Source organism: Balaenoptera borealis (genome assembly GCF_965194805.1).
Source record: "Balaenoptera borealis genome assembly, chromosome: 12".
In the NCBI taxonomy this organism is placed as follows: Eukaryota; Metazoa; Chordata; class Mammalia; order Artiodactyla; family Balaenopteridae; genus Balaenoptera; species Balaenoptera borealis.
This window is the reverse complement of record NC_138869.1, coordinates 12,331,928-12,349,649: the sequence shown is the minus strand read 5'-3', so window position 1 is coordinate 12,349,649 and position 17,722 is coordinate 12,331,928. Positions and strand designations below refer to the sequence as shown.

Sequence of the window (17,722 nt, the reverse complement as noted above, 5' to 3'; positions counted from 1 at the left end):
TCGTTGAATGAGAAGCTTATCCCTTTATCTCACAAGTTGATGGAACACTGCTTCTGATAAATTCCTGGTACATGTGGTTCCCATCCCAAGTCAGCACCCACCCCCAGTGGACAGTCAGGTCAATTTCTCAGCTGGCAGATCCATAGACTAACCCACTGCTTCTCCAAGTTTCACGTCATGTGAATCTCCTGGGAACTGTGTTAAAGTGCAGATTCTAATTCAAAAGGGCTGGGACCCTCACGGGTGGGGGTGTTTCCTGCAGGCTTCTGGTGATGCTGCTGGTTTGAAGACCCCATTTGAGAGCCAGCTGGGTCTAAATACATCAGCCAGCAGCAGCCAATGCACTTTGGTTACCTTTGGCTGGCAACGAACAATAAAACCTGTCTCATGCGTTGCCCTCCTTCCAAAAGACGACCAGATTTCAAATGCTCCTGATTTTCCATGATTTAGCAAAATATTTAAGTTATGCTTTGAGCTATAAACATTTGGCAGCATGAACCTTTGTTTGTGCCTGTAGCTTTGGTTTAATCACACCCTATCAATAAATCACAAATAAATGAGAGAGAGGAGGCACTCACTGGAAGATTCCATTCCAGTGACAAGTGGATCAGGGGAGTGGGTGAGGGTGGGGGAAGGCACGGATGAGCCCCAGGGCATTTTTACTGGGAAAGTTCCACCCTTCCACACTTGCCTACCCCATGGCCACTTTCCCGACTGCGCTCCTCCATTCCTGGTAAACAGTAAAGTGATGGCTTATTCATCTCGAGACCTTTGAACCCCACACAATCGCTTTGCTGGCGTGCCAAGTCTTTAGAGGTCAAGCATCCCCGGTCCAAGACGTTTGGAAGGAAAACACCCTCTTTTCTGTCTCCTTTTCCAGATGTCCCTGGGCCAGCAGCAGTCAGCAAGAGGTGTGCCTTGTCTGAGATGCAAGGGGACGTGTTCGGGCTTCGAGCCACATTCATGGAGGTAACGGAGTTTGTCAGGAGAGGCTCTGCCTGCCTTCAGTTCTTGGCTGTCCTTTCTGGGAACCCTGGTCATTCTCTGCTGGGACGGCTTAGGATGCATGTGTTGTTGGTGGACTGGCTCTGGGGTGAATGCCTTCTTGCTTGGCTTAATTCAGAAATGACAGGAAAGCCCTTGAGGAGCCAAGATGAAGAAGGCGTTCAGGGCTTTATAAACCATTTCCAGGTGGAGGCGGCCACGCTCAGCCCGGCAGGGTGCTCTGGGAAGCGGTGGACAGTTGTTAGCTGGTGCCTGGTCCACGCCGGGCAGACCCGTCTGTCCTGGGGTTTGGTGTGTGGGCTTCATCTCCCCCCCGACCCCGGGGTTCTGACCGAAGAGTGCCCCTGGGACAGAAATAACAGTCACTGTAGTCCACAGTACTTAAAAACCAGGACCTGGTATTCACATCCAGGCAGGAGGGCTGTGCGATCCTGCTGCACTTGGACTCCCGGCGCTGTTCTTCTTTTTTTCATCGAGGACTCTGAAAACGAGAGGTAGGGCTGCCTCTCTGCACAGTCCCCGGGCACTATTCACATCACCATCTGTGTGGATCGTATGCCCTGGAGGTGTGCAGGGCACAGCCTATGGGACCGTCCCTGCAGCCCTGGGAGAGAGAGGCTAAGCCCCGTAGGGCACGAGAGCTAAAAAGGAGCTTTTGTCTCCACTGCCAGAGGGTTGCCTTGGGCACTCAGCGGAAGAACAAAACTGGGGAGATGTTTGTCTCAGAGAAGTTGATTTCCACTGTGAGATAGCAGTTACAAAAAATACTTATTGAGCTGAGCTAAATCTTTTCTACTTAAATGCTAAAATATCCCTAAGCAGGAGGTATTAGTATGTCCACTTTACAGATCACGAAACTGAGGGTGGGTAATGGGGGAACGGCTACCAGAGGGCAGAATTCGGACTCAGGTCTGTATGAAGCCCCATCCCATGCTGTCAACCATTCTGCATGCAGTACTGTGGTCCAAGCACAAGATTGTTCCTTGACGCTATTCCCAGGCAGTCCCCACTTCAGACGAGCTCATATGGTCTTCTGGACGCCAGGGACCGTCAAGGTCATCCAATCCCAACACCCGTCCCCTGCACAGATTCCTCCCACAGCTAGGATGTCCTTCCAGGACGAAGAGCTCCCCACGCATCTATTTTGGCCACTTGAGCTCTTTCTGGCCTTGAAAAGAGTCCGCCTCCCTATCATTTCACCCCGTTGGTCCTGAATCTGCCACCAGGGTGTCAGAGAACAAGGCTGGCCCCTCATCAGCTCTCTGAAGACAAGCGAGGATGCCTCCCTCAAGAGTTCTTGGAGCCGAGGGATAATGTTCCCTAATGCACACATGGCGTCAGTGCAGTAATGTTTCCATTCTCTCAAGGACCACAGTCCCGCGCTGTTATCTGGCATCTGAAAATGGGTGTTTGATATATTTTGTCTGGTTTCCTAGTTGTTTATGGCAGGAGGGCAATTCTGGACACTGTTCCTCTCGGCTAGGAGCAGAAACCTCTCAGCATTGTTTTCATCCCATTTCCTCATCATCCTACAAGTTCTTTGAATGTCAAGTGAACCTGTCCTTGAGAAACACAGACTGCAGCTTTTAGGTCCTGCCTATCCAGTGTCACCTTGGAGCAACCTTAATAGGGACCCAAATTTGAGGCTTCGTGGAGCAGTGAGATCGCAGAACCTTAGCAGGGAAACCGTGTCAAACCGTTTTTATGCTTCCGTTCTCGTGTTCTCAATAGTTTGAAAGATATTTAAAGGATCAGAGTGGCAGCCAGTCTGGTTTCATGGGAAAGTTTCCTAACTAATAATCACAGGACAGAATTCATGTGCTGACTCTGCTTGAATAAGACAGACACTTCCCTTCTCTAAGCCTCAGATTTCCCATCTGAAAAATGGGAAGGTTGGAGCTGGTGGACCCTAGGATCCCCTTGCAGCTTTACAATTCCATAGTTTCAGGCAGATTGTCTGGAATCCAATTACGGATTCACGTGGTTCGTAGAATTCGAATGGTCTTCATATTCGCAGCACTGAATAAGTAGAATTACTTAGAGAGGAGGGTACAGAGTGGAGACAAGAGCAGACTTTCAGAACAAACATATCATGGAAATGTCAGGGGAGGTCCCCCCAGCAGCCTTCAGCATCCCGCTTTCCAAATGGCCATGCCGGACTCCCTGCCCGCAGGGGCCAACCTCACAGGAGGCTGAGCTGCCATAAGGGCGGAGGGAAGCGGGCCTCCAGAAGGCCAAGCTTTTCAGAGAGAGCCCAGGGCAAGGCTTCTTCCTGCACGCAGAGATTCATCATCATCATCATCAGCGGCATCATTCTAATAGCTTTATTTATTTATTTTTTTAAAAATTTTATTTATTTATTTATTTATTTTTGGCTGTGTTGGGTCTTCGGTTCTGTGCGAGGGCTTTCTCTAGTTGTGACAAGCGGGGGCCACTCTTCATTGCGGTGCATGGGCCTCTCACTGTCGCGGCCTCTCCCGTTGCGGAGCACAGGTTCCAGACGCGCAGGCTCAGTAATTGTGGCTCACGGGCTCAGCTGCTCCGCGGCATGTGGGACCCTCCCAGACCAGGGCTCGAACCCGTGTCCCCTGCACTGGCAGGCAGACTCTCAACCACTGCGCCACCAGGGAAGCCCAATAGCTTTATTTTTTAAAGGCACACCAATTTCAGTGAGTAGAGGGAAAAAACCTGATCTGAGGGAAGCAAGGGACATACTATGAAAAATGGAAGGGAGACCACTGGCTCTGCAAATTACAAAATTTTACATCCTTTGGGGGTCTCTCCGGATAGATTCCCCCAATCTCCTCATCGCGGCACCCCTTTGACGTTATTTCTGCTCCTCTCACCAGGGTCAGGATCTTCACAGGTGGCTGTGCAGTAACCCAATAGCTGGGCTTCCTGTGCTTTTGGAGTGACAACCTACAGAAAGTCAGCCCGAGGTGCCTCAGTTCCTGAAAGGGACATACTCATGCCTCTCGCGCTTTGGGGTGCATGAGAATCCCCTCTGGAACAGGGTCGCTAGTGCCCGGGCCCAGATCCCACTCCAGACGCGTGCATCTAACTGGCGGAGGCCAAGCGGGGCATCCCCAAGTTATCACAGCTCCCCCAGGTGATGTGGGTGTGCAGCAAAGCTTGAAAACTCATCAACTAGATCAGGGGTCAGCAAACTTTCTTTAAAGAGCCAGATAGTAATCGTTTTCGGCTTCACAAGCCACGTGGCCTCTGTCACAACTATTCAACTTGGCCCTTGGAGCAGGAAATCATCCACAGACAATACGTAAATGAATGAATGTGACTGTGTTCTAATAAATCTTTATTTAGGGACACTGAAATTCAAATTTCTCATCATTTTCATGTGTCCCAAAAGAGTAACCTTCTTTTGAATTTTCTTCAACCATGTAAAAACTATTCTTAGTTCACAGGCCATATAAAAAGGGGTGATGGACTGGATTCTGCCAGTGGGCTGTAGTTTGCCAACCCCTGATATAGACCAACCCTCTCATTTTACAGATAAGAAACTTGCCAGGGGTCTGTGGTGGGCTAGTGTTCAGGCTGGGATTAGATCCCAAGGCCATGCCATTTCCGTAATTCCAGGTTGCCTATGACAGATTGCAGAAATGGCCGTTGTGACACCATTGAGGATCTTTCCAGACGTGTCTGTGTCCCCTGCAATCTGGGTGCCTGGAAAGAGCGGGGTGGGACCAAGGGGGTGTCCTCCTCATCTGTAAAGTCTCAGAAACGTGTCTGGTGACATGAAGAGCATGAAGAAAGGAAAAATAATGTGGACACAATCTCAAAGAACATCTATTTGTCAGCATTTTCCATTTCAAAGCGTTCTGCATTCCCAGCGCCTCGCACAGCACCCTGAGCGTCTACATGAACCAACAGAGCAAAGGGCAGCTTCCTCCCCCACTTCCACGTGTGGAAGGTTTGGGGACGTCAGAGGACCCGGTGGGACACTGGGCTTTCCTTCACTTCCTTCCTCGTCCTCCTCTCTCCGCTTCCTGCTCTGCAGCTGCCCCCCTCACCCCGCCCCATAAACCAAAAGTGCCCTCACCTGTCTTCTTAAAGAATCAGTTTCCTGGACTTCCTTGGTGGCGCAGTGGTTAAGAATCCGCCTGCCAATGCAGGGGACACGGGTTCGAGCCCTGGTCCCGGAAGATCCCACATGCCATGGAGCAACGAAGCCCGTGCGCCACAACTACTGAGCCTGTGCGCTAGAGCCCGCGAGCCACAACTACTGAGCCCATGTGCCACAACTACTGAAGCCCGCGTGCCTAGAGCCTGTGCTCCGCAACAAGAGAAGCAACCACAGTGAGAAGCCCCCGCACCGCAACGAAGAGTAGCCCTTGCTCACCGCAACTAGAGAAAGCCCATGCACAGCAACAAAGACCCAAAACAGCCAAAAATAAAAATAAATAAATAAATTAAAAAAAAAAAAAAAAAAGAATCAGTTTCCTCCATGACTGGCTCATAAAGAATATTATTGGGTCATGAATAAAATGCCCCAGTTCCATAAAACAAGCAACCCTTTCTCATGAGAACGAAAAGAAAAGCCTTCTTGCATTTGCCCTGTACCGTCTTTAGGGTCCTATTCATCTTTAGAGATGATTTCTCTGGAATTATCATGGAGATCTGAGATTTTAACATGTCTCAAATGGCAGCCCACTGAATGTGAACTTGGAGTGGAAGCTTCTCCTCAAATAACGCTGGAAATGCTGCCTTCTCTTCCCCTTAATGTCACACTGCACACCCGTGCGTTAAAAACAAGAAGCAGCCTTGCACTGAAGAAATGTGTTTAACCTTCTGTAGCCTGCTGACCTCCATCACCGCTGAGCCCTTTCCCTGGGCCACATCCTGACCTCCTGGGGGAACTGGTCCAGGCAGCAGAACCCCCCCAGAGCATATGCGACTCCCACGTGGCCCAACCTGATTCTACCTTGTGTTATGGTTTCCACCTGATTTCCTCTCCCTCTCCCATCCCAACTGCAGTCTCCTTGAAGGTTGTGATGGGGCCTCCTTCTCTTCATATTAGACTAGGATTTCTCAACCTCAGCACTACTGACATTTGGGACTGGATAGTTCTTTGCTGTGGAGGGAGCTGTCCTGTGTACTGTAGGATGTTTAGCAGCACCCTTGGCCTCTACGCTATAGACGTCATAGCACCCCACTGGGACTATCAAAAGTGTCTCCATACCAGCCTTAAAAAAGAACAAAATAATGCCATTTGCAGCAACACGGATGGACCTAGAGATTGTCATACTGAGTGAAGTAAGTCAGACACAGGAAGACAAATATTATATGATATTGCTTATATGTGGAATCTAAACAAAGGGTACAAATGAACATACTTACAAAACAGAAGTAGAGTCGTGGATGTAGAAAACAATCTTATGGTTACCAGGGTATAGGGGGTGGAGGGATAAATCGGGAGACTGTGATTGACATATACACACTACTATATATAATATACACACTACTATATATAAAATAGACAACTAATAAGAACCTGCTGTATAGCACAGGGAACTCTACTCCATACTCTGTAATGGCCTATATGGAAAAAGAATCTAAAAAAAAAAAAAAAAGTGGAATATGTATATGTATAACTGATTCACTTTGCTTTACAGCAGAAACTAACACAACATTGTAAATCAACTATGCTCCAATAAAAATTTTTTTTAAAAAAAGTGTCTCCAGACACTGTCAAATGTCCCCTGGGGACAGTTCTGACCTTGGTTGGGAACCACTGATGTAGACCATCAGGGCATGCGTCTGGTAGCCCCACAGTCAAAATTTGTGCTAAATGATTAAATGCATCAATCTCCTGAGTTTAGAAGAGAAAAGAAGGGTTCCTCCAGGCAGGCCTGGCTGTGAAGCGCTCATGCAACTGCCCTGACATGTCCCTGGCTTAGGCCTGCCCCATCCCGCGGTAGGTCTCGATGTAGCTCACTTGACCTAACAAGCTCTAAATCACGTGTGTTCCAGCATCTGAGACGCAGCACGCCTAAGGGGACAGGGCCAGGAAGGGAGGGGAGCAGTTTTCCTCTCACACTAGGGAACCCTCTGGATATCTAAACCTTAACAGCAGGACACAAAGCAGCCAACTGCTTTTGTTTTTAATTGTCAGAGGGAAGTGTCAGCCTTCAAGTCACTGTGAAGCTTCCCCAGGATGCTTTTTCTTTTCCCAGCCCCAGGACAAAGCCTTGGCAAGGGACATCAATCTCTCCAGCCCGAGGGGTTTCCGAAACTCATTCCCTTCCCCCCAGGTCCTGTCCACCCGTTTCTTGAAGAAAATTTCCAGCTGTATTTTAACTTCAGGATGAGTGCTAAAGAGTTTACAAGCTGCTGAAGCTCTGAGGCTCATGAATCTTGGGAGACAATTTCATTAATTTTTTAGATCAGGGATCAGTAGACTTTTTTTTATAAAGGGCCAGATAGTAGATATTTTAGGCTCGGTGGGCCACGTGATCTCTGCTGCAATTACTTATCTGCTGTTGCTGCCCAAATGCCGCCCAAAGACAATATGTAAATGAATGGGCATTGCTGTGTTCCAATAAAACTTTATTTACAGAAGCAAGTTGTGGGCCGGGTGTAGCCCACAGGCTGTGAAGACTCCTGCTGTAGAACATCTCCAGTGATGAACCAGCCTTTGCCACCCCAATGACCAAGAGGAAGAATGTGCTGCTCTTTTTACCCACGAAAGTCATACCCACATTCCCCACAGATAGACATACTGATAGGAAGACGTGAGTTTCTGATCTCAAAGGCCTTTTGGTCTCCGGTTACCATTTGTCTGCTGCTAACCTTTTCAAGTTACTAAAGTTAAACTTTGAGCTTGCTTTCCAAAGTGTAGGTGCTGCCAGCGGGAGATTCTGCCTCTCTTTTCTGGAGGTTGATCTCACTTGTCCCCATCCCGCCCCCCAGGAAAATGTGCAAGTCATGCAAATGCAGTCAAGAGGACCACTGCCTGAGCTCGGACCTGGAAGACGATCGGAAAATTGGCCGCTTGCTGATGGACTCCAAGTATTCCACCCTCACGGCCCGAGTGAAAGGCGGGGACGGCATCCGGATTTACAAGAGGAACCGAATGATCATGACCAACCCCATTGCCACCGGGAAAGATCCCACCTTTGACACCATCACCTATGAGTGGGCTCCCCCTGGAGTCACCCAGAAACTGGTAAGAGAGCTTCCTGCAACCAAGTGGTTGTTTCCCTACCCTTGTAAATAGGAGCCATGCCATAGGTTCCTGGATGTCAAAGACAAGGTGAGAAGAGGGCAAGGTTGCAAAAATGGTAGGAAAATAGCTATGGTTTCGAACCTGCTCCTGCCTCACTCTGTGATCTTGAAGTGAAAACTGTCTCGGCCTCAGTTTTCCTCATCCATGAAATGGGTAGAGGTGTTCATGTGACTTTTAAGGGGCCCTTCCAGCTCTAGTACAGGGTTACTCATGGTTCCCTTTAGGTTCCCCACTTCTGAACAGAGGATGGTTTATTGTTCAGAACTCTCAGAGTGCTCATGTTCATCCATAAGTTCTTCATTTTCCCTCAAAGTGGCCTGGGATGTGCCCTTTGCAAGTCTTGGGGAGAGCACAGGAACACTTCTCTCTTCTCCCTAATTCCTGGGCTTAGAAGAGAGAAGTAAATTGGCTTTACACAACCCTAGGGAAGAGGCACCCAGAGAAGGACAAGGCCCAGAGAGAGCAGGTGACTTGCCCAAGGTCACGCCATGGCTGCCCACTAAAAGGACCCAAGAAAAGTCCCCATGCACAGGCCTCACCCCAGACCATTAAATCGGATGCTCCAGATTGCAGGATCAGAATTATCAGACACGAGTATTTAAACGAAGCCCCAGGTAATACCCCATGTGGGCCCCCTTCAAGACCCAGAGCAGCGGACCAGTGCCCCTCAAATTTCCACAAGCGTATAAACCATCTGGAGAGCTCGCAGAAACACATCGAGTAGGCTCAGGGCCATTCTGAGAATCTGCAGTCCCGCCAAGCTCCCAGGTCATGCCGGTGCTGCCGGCTCCCAGAGCACACCTGGAGTAGCAAGGACCCAGCTGATTTCTACATGTTAGTGAGATTAAAAAAACCCTACAGTGTTAGAGATGCAAGCCTGACGTTGAATTCCATCTCTCCTGGGAGAAAAGGAGAGCCTTTCGAGACCCGTGTGTCCCTGTCCCTGCAGGCTCCCCCCACAGCTCCTGCTACGCCCCCTCACTGAGTACCTTGCATGGCAATGACCTTCCACCTTCCTGCCCTGGACCACTCTACGGCAGGCCTGGGCTGTCTAGGCTCTTGCCCTCCTCGGGGCCTTTGCACATGCTGTTCCCTCTCCTTGAAACATCCTTTCCCGGCTCTCTGCATGGCTGGCTCCTTTTGCCAGTCATATCTCAGACAGGCCGTCCCTCACTACCCGATCTGTGGAAGATGTCACCCACCCCCCTACTACATTTCTTCTCTCTCCCAGTTCTCCATGGTTTCTTTAGAAGCTCTTATTTCGAGCTGTCATTGGCTCACGCGTGTCTGTGCTTCGTCATCACCTCTCCCCTACACTGGAGTGAAGCAAGGCCCACGAGAGCACGCGCGTGCCTGTCCTGTGTACTGTCTCGTCCCTCGCCTTACACTGCACAGGGCACGCAGCCGGCTTGAGGCGTATTTGTGCCATGTCGCCTCCCAGCCAGGGACACTCCACGTGTGGTCTGTGGGCTGGCACTGCCCCACAGAATCCTTGTGACTGGTCCACAATCGGAAGCACGGAAATTGAGAATAAATGTTGGGGAAATTCTGTGGCACTTTACATCCAAGTTCATGATGGCTGGCAGAGCTCCTGCGTGGTCAGCCTCACGTGGAAACCTCATGTGGCCTGAGCTACATTCTCATCACATGCACTGAGCCCACAAATCATCCTGCAATCCGTGGAAAAAACACCAAACAAACCTTGATCCTTCACCATAGAAGGTTCGAGCAGCACAGTGCTAAGCTGGAGCTTAAGAGGGGGAAAAAAAGTCCCTTCTAGATAAAGTGAAGAGAGGCAAAGTTTTTTTTCTTTTTTTTTTTTTTTAAAGCTTTGCTTTTCAAGACGCATATTTTAAAAGAACACTTCAGCCTGCATGAACTTGGCCACCCTGTGAGGTGAGGGTTAGTTTACGTGTGAGGAAACACAGAATGCTGAACTGGACTTCGACAGCCCCAGTGGGTAGCCAGGGGCAGGTCGGGGGCCACGGAATAGCAGCAGTGCCAGGTGGTTCCGAACGCGGGTCTGCCCTCCAGCACCCGGGCCTGGGTGAGCCATCAGTGGGTCTCCAAGATGTCAGTGGAAACTAAAGCAAGCAGCTCATAAAAGAGCCAGCTGTGGGCGTCAGGAACTGACTGGTGAAAACCCCAAACGCTTCAGCCCCAGACTAATCAGAGGAAGGCATCGTCGGGCCGTGATTAATGCCGGCTCATAAAACCGCATGGGATAAAGGCCCCTCTGTCTGCCCTGCGTCTGGCCTGCCCGAGCAAATCGCATTTCTGAGACTGGACGACTCCCTTCCCACTCACCCTTCCGACTTTTTTTTTAATTACCAAGTGATCGGGGCTGATTATATTTTGGAAATGGGACTGCATCTTTCTGTCACCCTTCCCAACCAGAACAAAAGCCAGAGAAATGCTTAAGCCTTCAAAGACTAAAGTCACCATAAACCTAATTGCTAGTATGTATTGAGTACTTACTATGAGCCAGGCCCTACGCTAAGAGCTACACACGCACAATCGCATCTGATTTTCCAACACCGTTAGGGCGGTACTATTATCACCCTCATCTACAGAAGAAGAAACTGAGGCTCAGAGAGGTGAATGGGTCTTTGAAAGCTAGCCGGGAATGTGGGGGGAGGCGAGACGGAGAAGATGAAGGGAACCAGCATCCATGGAGTATTTGTATATGAAAGATATCAACACCTCACCACTCCGTGTGCGCTGGGTGCATTCCTGCCCCCATTTTACAGGAGAGCAAACAGAAGCTGGTGACAAGCGCATGCAGTGCTGGCATTCACCCATACCCCATCCTCTGCTCCCGTACCCATGGCACTCAGAGCACTGTCTCCCACTGAGCCCTCACTGGGCCTCAGAATCCTACTCAACACAGCACTCCAGGCTGCCATGATTGACCAGAATTAACGTGGAACGTGGAGCCCATTTGCTGTCTTTGTCTGACAGCTGGAGAAGAATCAGAAAGCGCAGAATCAGGCCTGGGTTTTCTGACTCCAGAGTCTGTGTGTCCCACTGCCCAACCCTGGGAAAAGAGCATCTTTCTCCTCCACTTTTCTCTCTGCTCTTTTGATTTCTCTCCTGAAAAAGCCTGGTTCCAGGAACCTCTTCAGCCAGTATGGCTGTGCCAGACAGCAAAGCACCAAATGATTCAGAAAGTTTCTCACGAAAAACTTAAAACCTAAACCGATCTTTCCAACTGATCCTAGAAAAGGCATCTTGCTAAAGGTTTTGGGAACATGACCTTAGTCAGCTTCACGGAGAAACACCTGAGAGATTCTCTTACAGGCTCTGAGCAGCACCAGCAGCCGACTCTGACCCAGCCTCTCTCCCCATCTTCCCTTCCCGAGTCCATGCCAACTGACAGTGATCGTCTGAGGGCTGCCTTGACGTGGGTTCTGAGACCCTCATCAGGGTTGATTAGCAATGTCTGCCATCAGTGTGTGGATAGCGAGTGTGGGAGGGGTCTCAGGCCAGCCAGGCAAGGCCAGCCATCACGGAACACATGCCCGTGGTAGCCGGATGCTGGGGGCCTTGCCAATGCAAAGGCAGAGAGCCGGTACCCAGCTGGGGCTTTGAGGACACTGTGAGTGTAGGCGCAACCTCGACCACAGGGCTGACTTATAAAGTCGAGCAGGGAGGGATGCAGGCCCTAGAAGATCAGAGCCACACACAGATGCAGGGACTACAGCATCCTGGCACCAGGCAATGCTTTCCACCCTGAAATGATGACAAAAGGAAACTCCCCCAGAGATTGGGGGACATTTTTTTTCTCTTTGCAAATCACGCAACTTGTAGACAGTCGGTATAGAAGGAGTTGAGACCCAAGCTGCTGAGTTCAAAGCTGTCTCTGCCGCGTACTAGCTGTGTGACCTTCGGGAGGTTACTTAACTTCTCTGTGCCTCAGTTTCCCAAGGGATAATATTAGTACCTTCCTCCTAGGGGTGTTGTGAGAATTAAATGGGTTAACATAGGTCAGGCGCTTAGAAGGCCTGGAACGCAGTAAGCAGCACGTAGGAGTTAGCTGTCCCCACCCTTCCTCATACCACGCCACTGGGGGAAGAAGGCAGCCTTCCTAGAAGAGGCTGCTCTCCCCTCAGCCGAATCCTCTGTGCGACTGGGGCTGCTTCAGCACTCGGAGTAAGTGAGATATTGGCCAGGTCTGGAGGCCCATTCTGGCAGCATGAGCAAAGCTCCTGTTTCCACTTCTCCAAAATCCTTCCTGAGATTCTAGGAGCCGGGCAGGCCCCAGGCAAGAAACAGGAAGGGCTGGCGGGGGTATTTCCCCTGCCCCGCCCCTGCTGCATCTCCCCAGGGCCCTGTGCCTTGCGGCCCCTCACCCACGTCCCAGGGTCCTGTGCCCTACCGTACCCTCATCCATCTCCCCAGGGCCCTGTGCCCCACCCCAGCCTGCTGGCTGTTGGGCTGCGGCTTCCTGTTCTGTTGGTCCCATCCCTTCCCCCACCCACTGCCCTCGGATGTCCTACTTCAGACTCCCCCAGGAGGACCTATACAAGCACTCACTTCCAGGCCCCTGCAGCCTCCTAAATCAGAGCGGGCCTGGGAAGCTTTCCCACAAGGTCGCCAAGTGAGTCCTATGCACCCCAAAGTTTGAGACAAGGGTCTTCAGATCTACCCGTCTGGCCTGTTCTCGTTGGAGGGCACCTGCAGTTTCACACTGATCAAGAGAAAAGCCACGGTCTTCCCAAGACACAGCAGGAATCAGCCCCTGCCAGACGTGTCGTCAGCTGGGGGACTCCCCGGGGCTTCTGGTTCTCCTGAGTGTTGGGTGAAGGGCCTGGGACTCTTTGGCCCCTTTTCAGGGCTGCGGACTCGGCTGAGTGACACTGCTCTCCTCTTACTTGTGAGGAGGATGGAGTGAGGTCGCCAGTGACTTCTCACAATGGCCCAGACCCTAGCGATCATGCTTTCTACCCTGAACTTTGCAGATGAGGAAACGGAGGCCCAGAGAGGCTGGGTGCTTCCTTGATCTTACACAGAGAGTAGCAGCAGCGGGGCTGGAGCTAGAAACCCAAATTTCCCGGCGCCCCGGGATGCTGTGCGCCACCCAGGCCATCTCCTGTGTCTAGAAAGTGCCCTGAGAGTGTGAGGGGCTGTGCAGAGGAACAGGGACGAAGAGGGTGTGCGTGAGCCCGCAGGGCCGGGAGGTCTCAGCCGGGTCCCCCGGGATCTCGGGCTGAGCCGCCGAGGGTGGGGCGCTCACAGCCACCCCTCCACTGCATTCGCACACCTGCCTCTCCCTGTTCTAAAAAGGCTCTTATCCGGAATCCATTCATTATGACATTCAGCAAACCAGGCTCTGGACCAGCACGCCCCAGCCCCAGGTCCTCATCCCCCACTCCCTACAATCAGGCCGCAGCTGGGACTGTCCATTATGAATCGCATCTTCCATGCTGGTTAACACAACTCCAGTGTGAGTCCGGCCCCAAGGACGACATATGGGGCACCAGATTCTAAGAGGGTAAATACGGCAGCAACCATGGGGGCATGGGAATCAGGCCATCTGGTGGGCGAGTCAGGTACGCGTCAGGGTCAGGGTCGGGCACACAGGTGGAGAACAGGTGTCGAGGACAAACAACTGGCCTTTCACACTTTCTCAAGCTGTGTGGCCTTGACCTTTATCTTCCCCTAATCTCCCCATCCCTGGGACCCACCCAAGTGTAAGATTTCTGCTCATTTAAAAAAAAGCAAGCAAGCAAACCAACAAAAGGCCATTGGACAGTTATCCATGGACATATTAATATTCAGATGATCTACCATCTCTGCCAGCCCTGTTGGTGTGGAAATGTTATTGACCTGAGACCTTGTCGATTCTACTATTAGAAGGTGCCTTTGCATATATTTAAATTAATAAACTATGAAATACCTTCTGCCTATAGTGATTTAATTATACTTTGCCAAGAAAAGCAATTTTAAACTAGATCGACTTTTTTTTTTTTTAAATGAGAAGCATTGCCATGAGGTAAATGAGGTAAAAATATTCAGTTTTCAAGGAAACAAAATCCTTGTTGCAAAGCCAGCAAATCTAAAAGGAACGTCTACTGAAATTACCTGATTCTCATCGTGAATGTGACTCAGGGGAGAGTGGAAGCTTATTTAGGCCTCTTTCCAGTGTTCCCCAAATTCACCCTGTTTCTTCCTTGAGAATAATCCTTGGGTTCTGCAGAGACCTGAAGAAGCCCAGGGCTTGCCAGGGCTCAGATCTCTGCCTGGTGCTTGGGAATCATGGTGCTGGGTCTCCTCTTCCCCAGGGCCTGCAGTACATGGAGCTCATCCCCAAGGAGAAGCAGCCAGTGACGGGCACCGAGGGTGCCTACTACCGCCGGCGCCAGCTCTCGCGCCAGCTGCCCATCTACGACCAGGACCCCTCTCGCTGCCGCGGACTTTTGGAGAACGAGCTGAAAGTGATGGAAGAGTTTGTGAAGCAGTACAAGAGCGAGGCCCTGGGTGTGGGCGAAGTGGCCCTACCCGGGCAGGGTGGCTTGCCCAAGGAGGAGGGGAAGCAGCAGGAGAAGCCCGAGGGCGCAGAGACGGCCGCCCCGACTACCAACGGCAGCCTCAGCGACCCGTCCAAGGAATACGTAAGTCTCTCCCATCCATCCATCCATCCATCCATCGGGTCTGGCTGAAACCGCCCAGGCCCGGGCTGCAGGGTCAGGGCCCCAGTTCCAGGCTCTGTTCCCTCATTCCTGCCTTCATCCGTGGTCATGGCCCAGGAGAGGTCACAGGCAAGCAAACCGTCGCAGTGCAGAGAAAGGGCATCTATCCTTGCTTGGGGGTGAGGGTAGGCTTGGGGGAGGAGGTGAGGCCCACGCTGGCCTTGAAAGAATAATTAAGAGTGCCCCAGGCCTTGAGGCTCTTCGGGGAAGACCTGTGTTGCCTTAAAGAGGTGATCATGTGCAAAAAAAGGTGAAAGTCTCAGAGAGCACAGCACAGTCAGAGGACTGAATGAAGTCCCAGGCGGCTGAAAGTGTGGTACCAGGGGGCAGGGGGGCCCAAGGCTGGCGAGGTCAGCAGGGGCACGCTTCCTGAAGAGTCATGCCCTCCATCCGTCCATCACTCAAGCATTGATTGGCCTGTACTGTCCGCCGAGCCCCAGGAAATCAAACAAGCAGAGGATGCTGTCCCCGTATTGGGATGCTATAGATTTAGGACTTTACTCCAAGGGCCATAGGGAGCGGTGGCAGGCTTGAGATTGGGGCCACGTGGGGCTGTCTGCTAACTTTCATGGGCCCCCAACCCCTATCAGCCAAGAGGCTTCATGCCTCTATGTGACATTTGGAGATAAAAGTCCCAATATATAGGGTCCTCAAGCAAATCACCTGCCTTGCTGGGAACAGGCTAGCCGTCACCCACGTGGGCCAGACACCCCAGGGAAATGCCAGCCCAAACGACGCTGTCAGTACGTCCAGAAGGGGCCGGGTCTTTCTTCTCTGTAGTGACTCACACTTGTTATCCAAAACCTGCGTCCTGCCTCTCCCAGCCCCGCCCCGTGGGCACGTTCATTTGGGATTGCCATCCAATGAAAAGAACAAAAAGACAAAAGAATGAAATTGATTTTCACTAGCACAAATTGGTGATGGTCTTGAAAAGACCCATTTCTCAGGAAGAATTCACATGCCAGGAACTTTTGAAAACATTAGATCCAGTTACCATGTTTCATAAACTAGCCTCCTCCCCAGCCCTGCCTTCTATCCACCCTCCAGCAGCCATCGGTCTTTAACACATTAGTACTGCGTAATTCCAAGCTGGAACGCAACGTCTTTAAGTCTGTGACATTTCCCAGTTGCCATTCCCGAGAGAGAAATGCTGATCTGAGAACGTATTTTATCCTGGACTCAGCCCACGGGTTTGGACAGCGTGGAAGTGGGGCAGAGGCGGCCTGAGATCCCAGGGCCTTGGCAACAGTCAACTTTAGGAAATGGCTCTGACACCTTGGAAGCATTTAAACAAGACCAGGCAGTAAACAGGGAATCCGAAGGAAGCCGATATTGGTGGGTTGGGCTGGCTGGGAAGACAGACTTTTCCTTGCTGACCCTAACCCCAATCTTAATTAGATAACTAATTATGTCATTAGTAGACTCACGTCCGTCAGCCCCTCTAAATGCTGAGGTCCTGTCTTGTCCATCTCCGTATCTGCAGCAGGAGCCATCAATATAATATAGAGAGTAGGTGCTTGATAAATATGCAATCCATGAATGACTGAACAAGGGAATGAATGAATGAATGTTCAAACTAAATTTTGTTGTTGTTTTTGTCTGCGTCCGGTCTCAGTTGCAGCACGTAGGATCCTTCGTTGTGGCATGCAGGCTTCTCTCTAGTTGTGGTGCGTGGGCTCTGTAGTTGTGGCACGCAGGCTTTCTAGTTGTGGTGCGCAGGCTCAGTAGTTGTGGCGCACGGGCTTAGTTACCCCGCAGCAGGTGGGATCTTAGTTCCCCAACCAGGGATCGAACCGGCATCCCCTGCATTGCAAGACGGATTCTCAACCACTGGACCACCAGGGAAGTCCCATGTTCGAACTAAATTGATCCTCGAAAGATGGGGACCACATGTGTGGCCGTTTTGCCTGAGAGGACGATGAGATTTCAAGTTCACATGCCTTAAGCCCCTGCTGTGTGCCACGTGCTATGCTCACTACTTCCAGGTCTTGGATTAATTCGAACTGTTACCTGGTAGGTGGATTTCACCAGCCCCATTTTACAGGTGAGCAGTCAGAGATTCAGAGAAGAATGGTGGCTTGTCCGAGTTCCCATCGTTTCTAAGGGGCAGAAGCTGGGTCATTATACTCTTTCTACTGCGTGATGCTGAGTTATAAAACCCTGCTTGTTACCTGTATTTAACTCCCTGTTTATCTCCTTGAAGCCGGGGAGCAAATTCTATTAAGGTAGCTAAGTGGCCTGCCAAGCCATAGATGGCTTGTCCCCGGCGGCCCTGCCATTGGGCCCGGCTGTGGGCTCGCCGCCTGAACCGCTGGGCTCTACCCCAGGGGGCGGCACATCAAGGGGACATGGGTGCTGGCTGTCCTGTGTGCCGGGCTCCTCTTGTTCTCATAAAAGGGCAGGTAGGACACTTACCACAGACAAGCGTCACGCACGAAGCCTGACTTTTGCTCCCCTGACGAGGGCCACGAACTTTGCTAGAAGCAGTCAGGGCATTCAACTTGAGGACCCAGGTACGGGGAGGAAGCATAGGACGGACACCCCAAATCAAACAGTGATTTATGAAAGAAAAGGCGGCAAAAAGAAGGACATGTGCAATGTATCACACTGGAGCTACGATGGTAACATATCACAATTTATCATCCTAATGGTGACGTCATTACTGTTGTTAGCGGCTACCGTTTAGCGGGCTTTCTCTGGACCGAGCACAGGGACAAGCAGGAGAGTATCTGATGTAAAGCTCCCAACCGCCCAAGGGAGGCTATGGGATGCGAACCAACTC

The 17,722-nt window shown here is 51.0% G+C and overlaps 2 protein-coding genes across 6 annotated transcripts in view; one reads left to right on the top strand and one right to left on the bottom strand.

Moving 5' to 3' along the window:
- Positions 1-17,722, bottom strand: part of SSUH2 (ssu-2 homolog) — a 255,927-nt gene that overhangs the window by 148,846 nt on the left and 89,359 nt on the right. The window contains exon 14 of one of the 2 annotated variants that reach the window (XR_014232681.1): positions 976-1,486. The exons of the other annotated variant lie outside the window; for it this stretch is intronic. The gene's annotated coding sequence lies outside the window, so the exon portion shown is untranslated. Of the gene's footprint in view, positions 1-975; positions 1,487-17,722 lie in introns of those variants that run through there. 2 annotated transcript variants of the gene reach the window in all.
- The window catches only part of LMCD1 (LIM and cysteine rich domains 1), a 69,021-nt gene that overhangs the window by 27,974 nt on the left and 23,325 nt on the right, over positions 1-17,722 (top strand). For 3 of the 4 annotated variants that reach the window (XM_082347545.1, XM_082347546.1, XM_082347543.1), the window contains exons 2-4: positions 881-969; positions 7,933-8,188; positions 14,533-14,862. In XM_082347545.1, the coding sequence (XP_082203671.1) occupies positions 881-969; positions 7,933-8,188; positions 14,533-14,862 (675 nt within the window). Of the gene's footprint in view, positions 1-880; positions 970-7,579; positions 7,755-7,932; positions 8,189-14,532; positions 14,863-17,722 lie in introns of those variants that run through there. The other variant, XM_082347544.1, reaches the window with a different exon arrangement.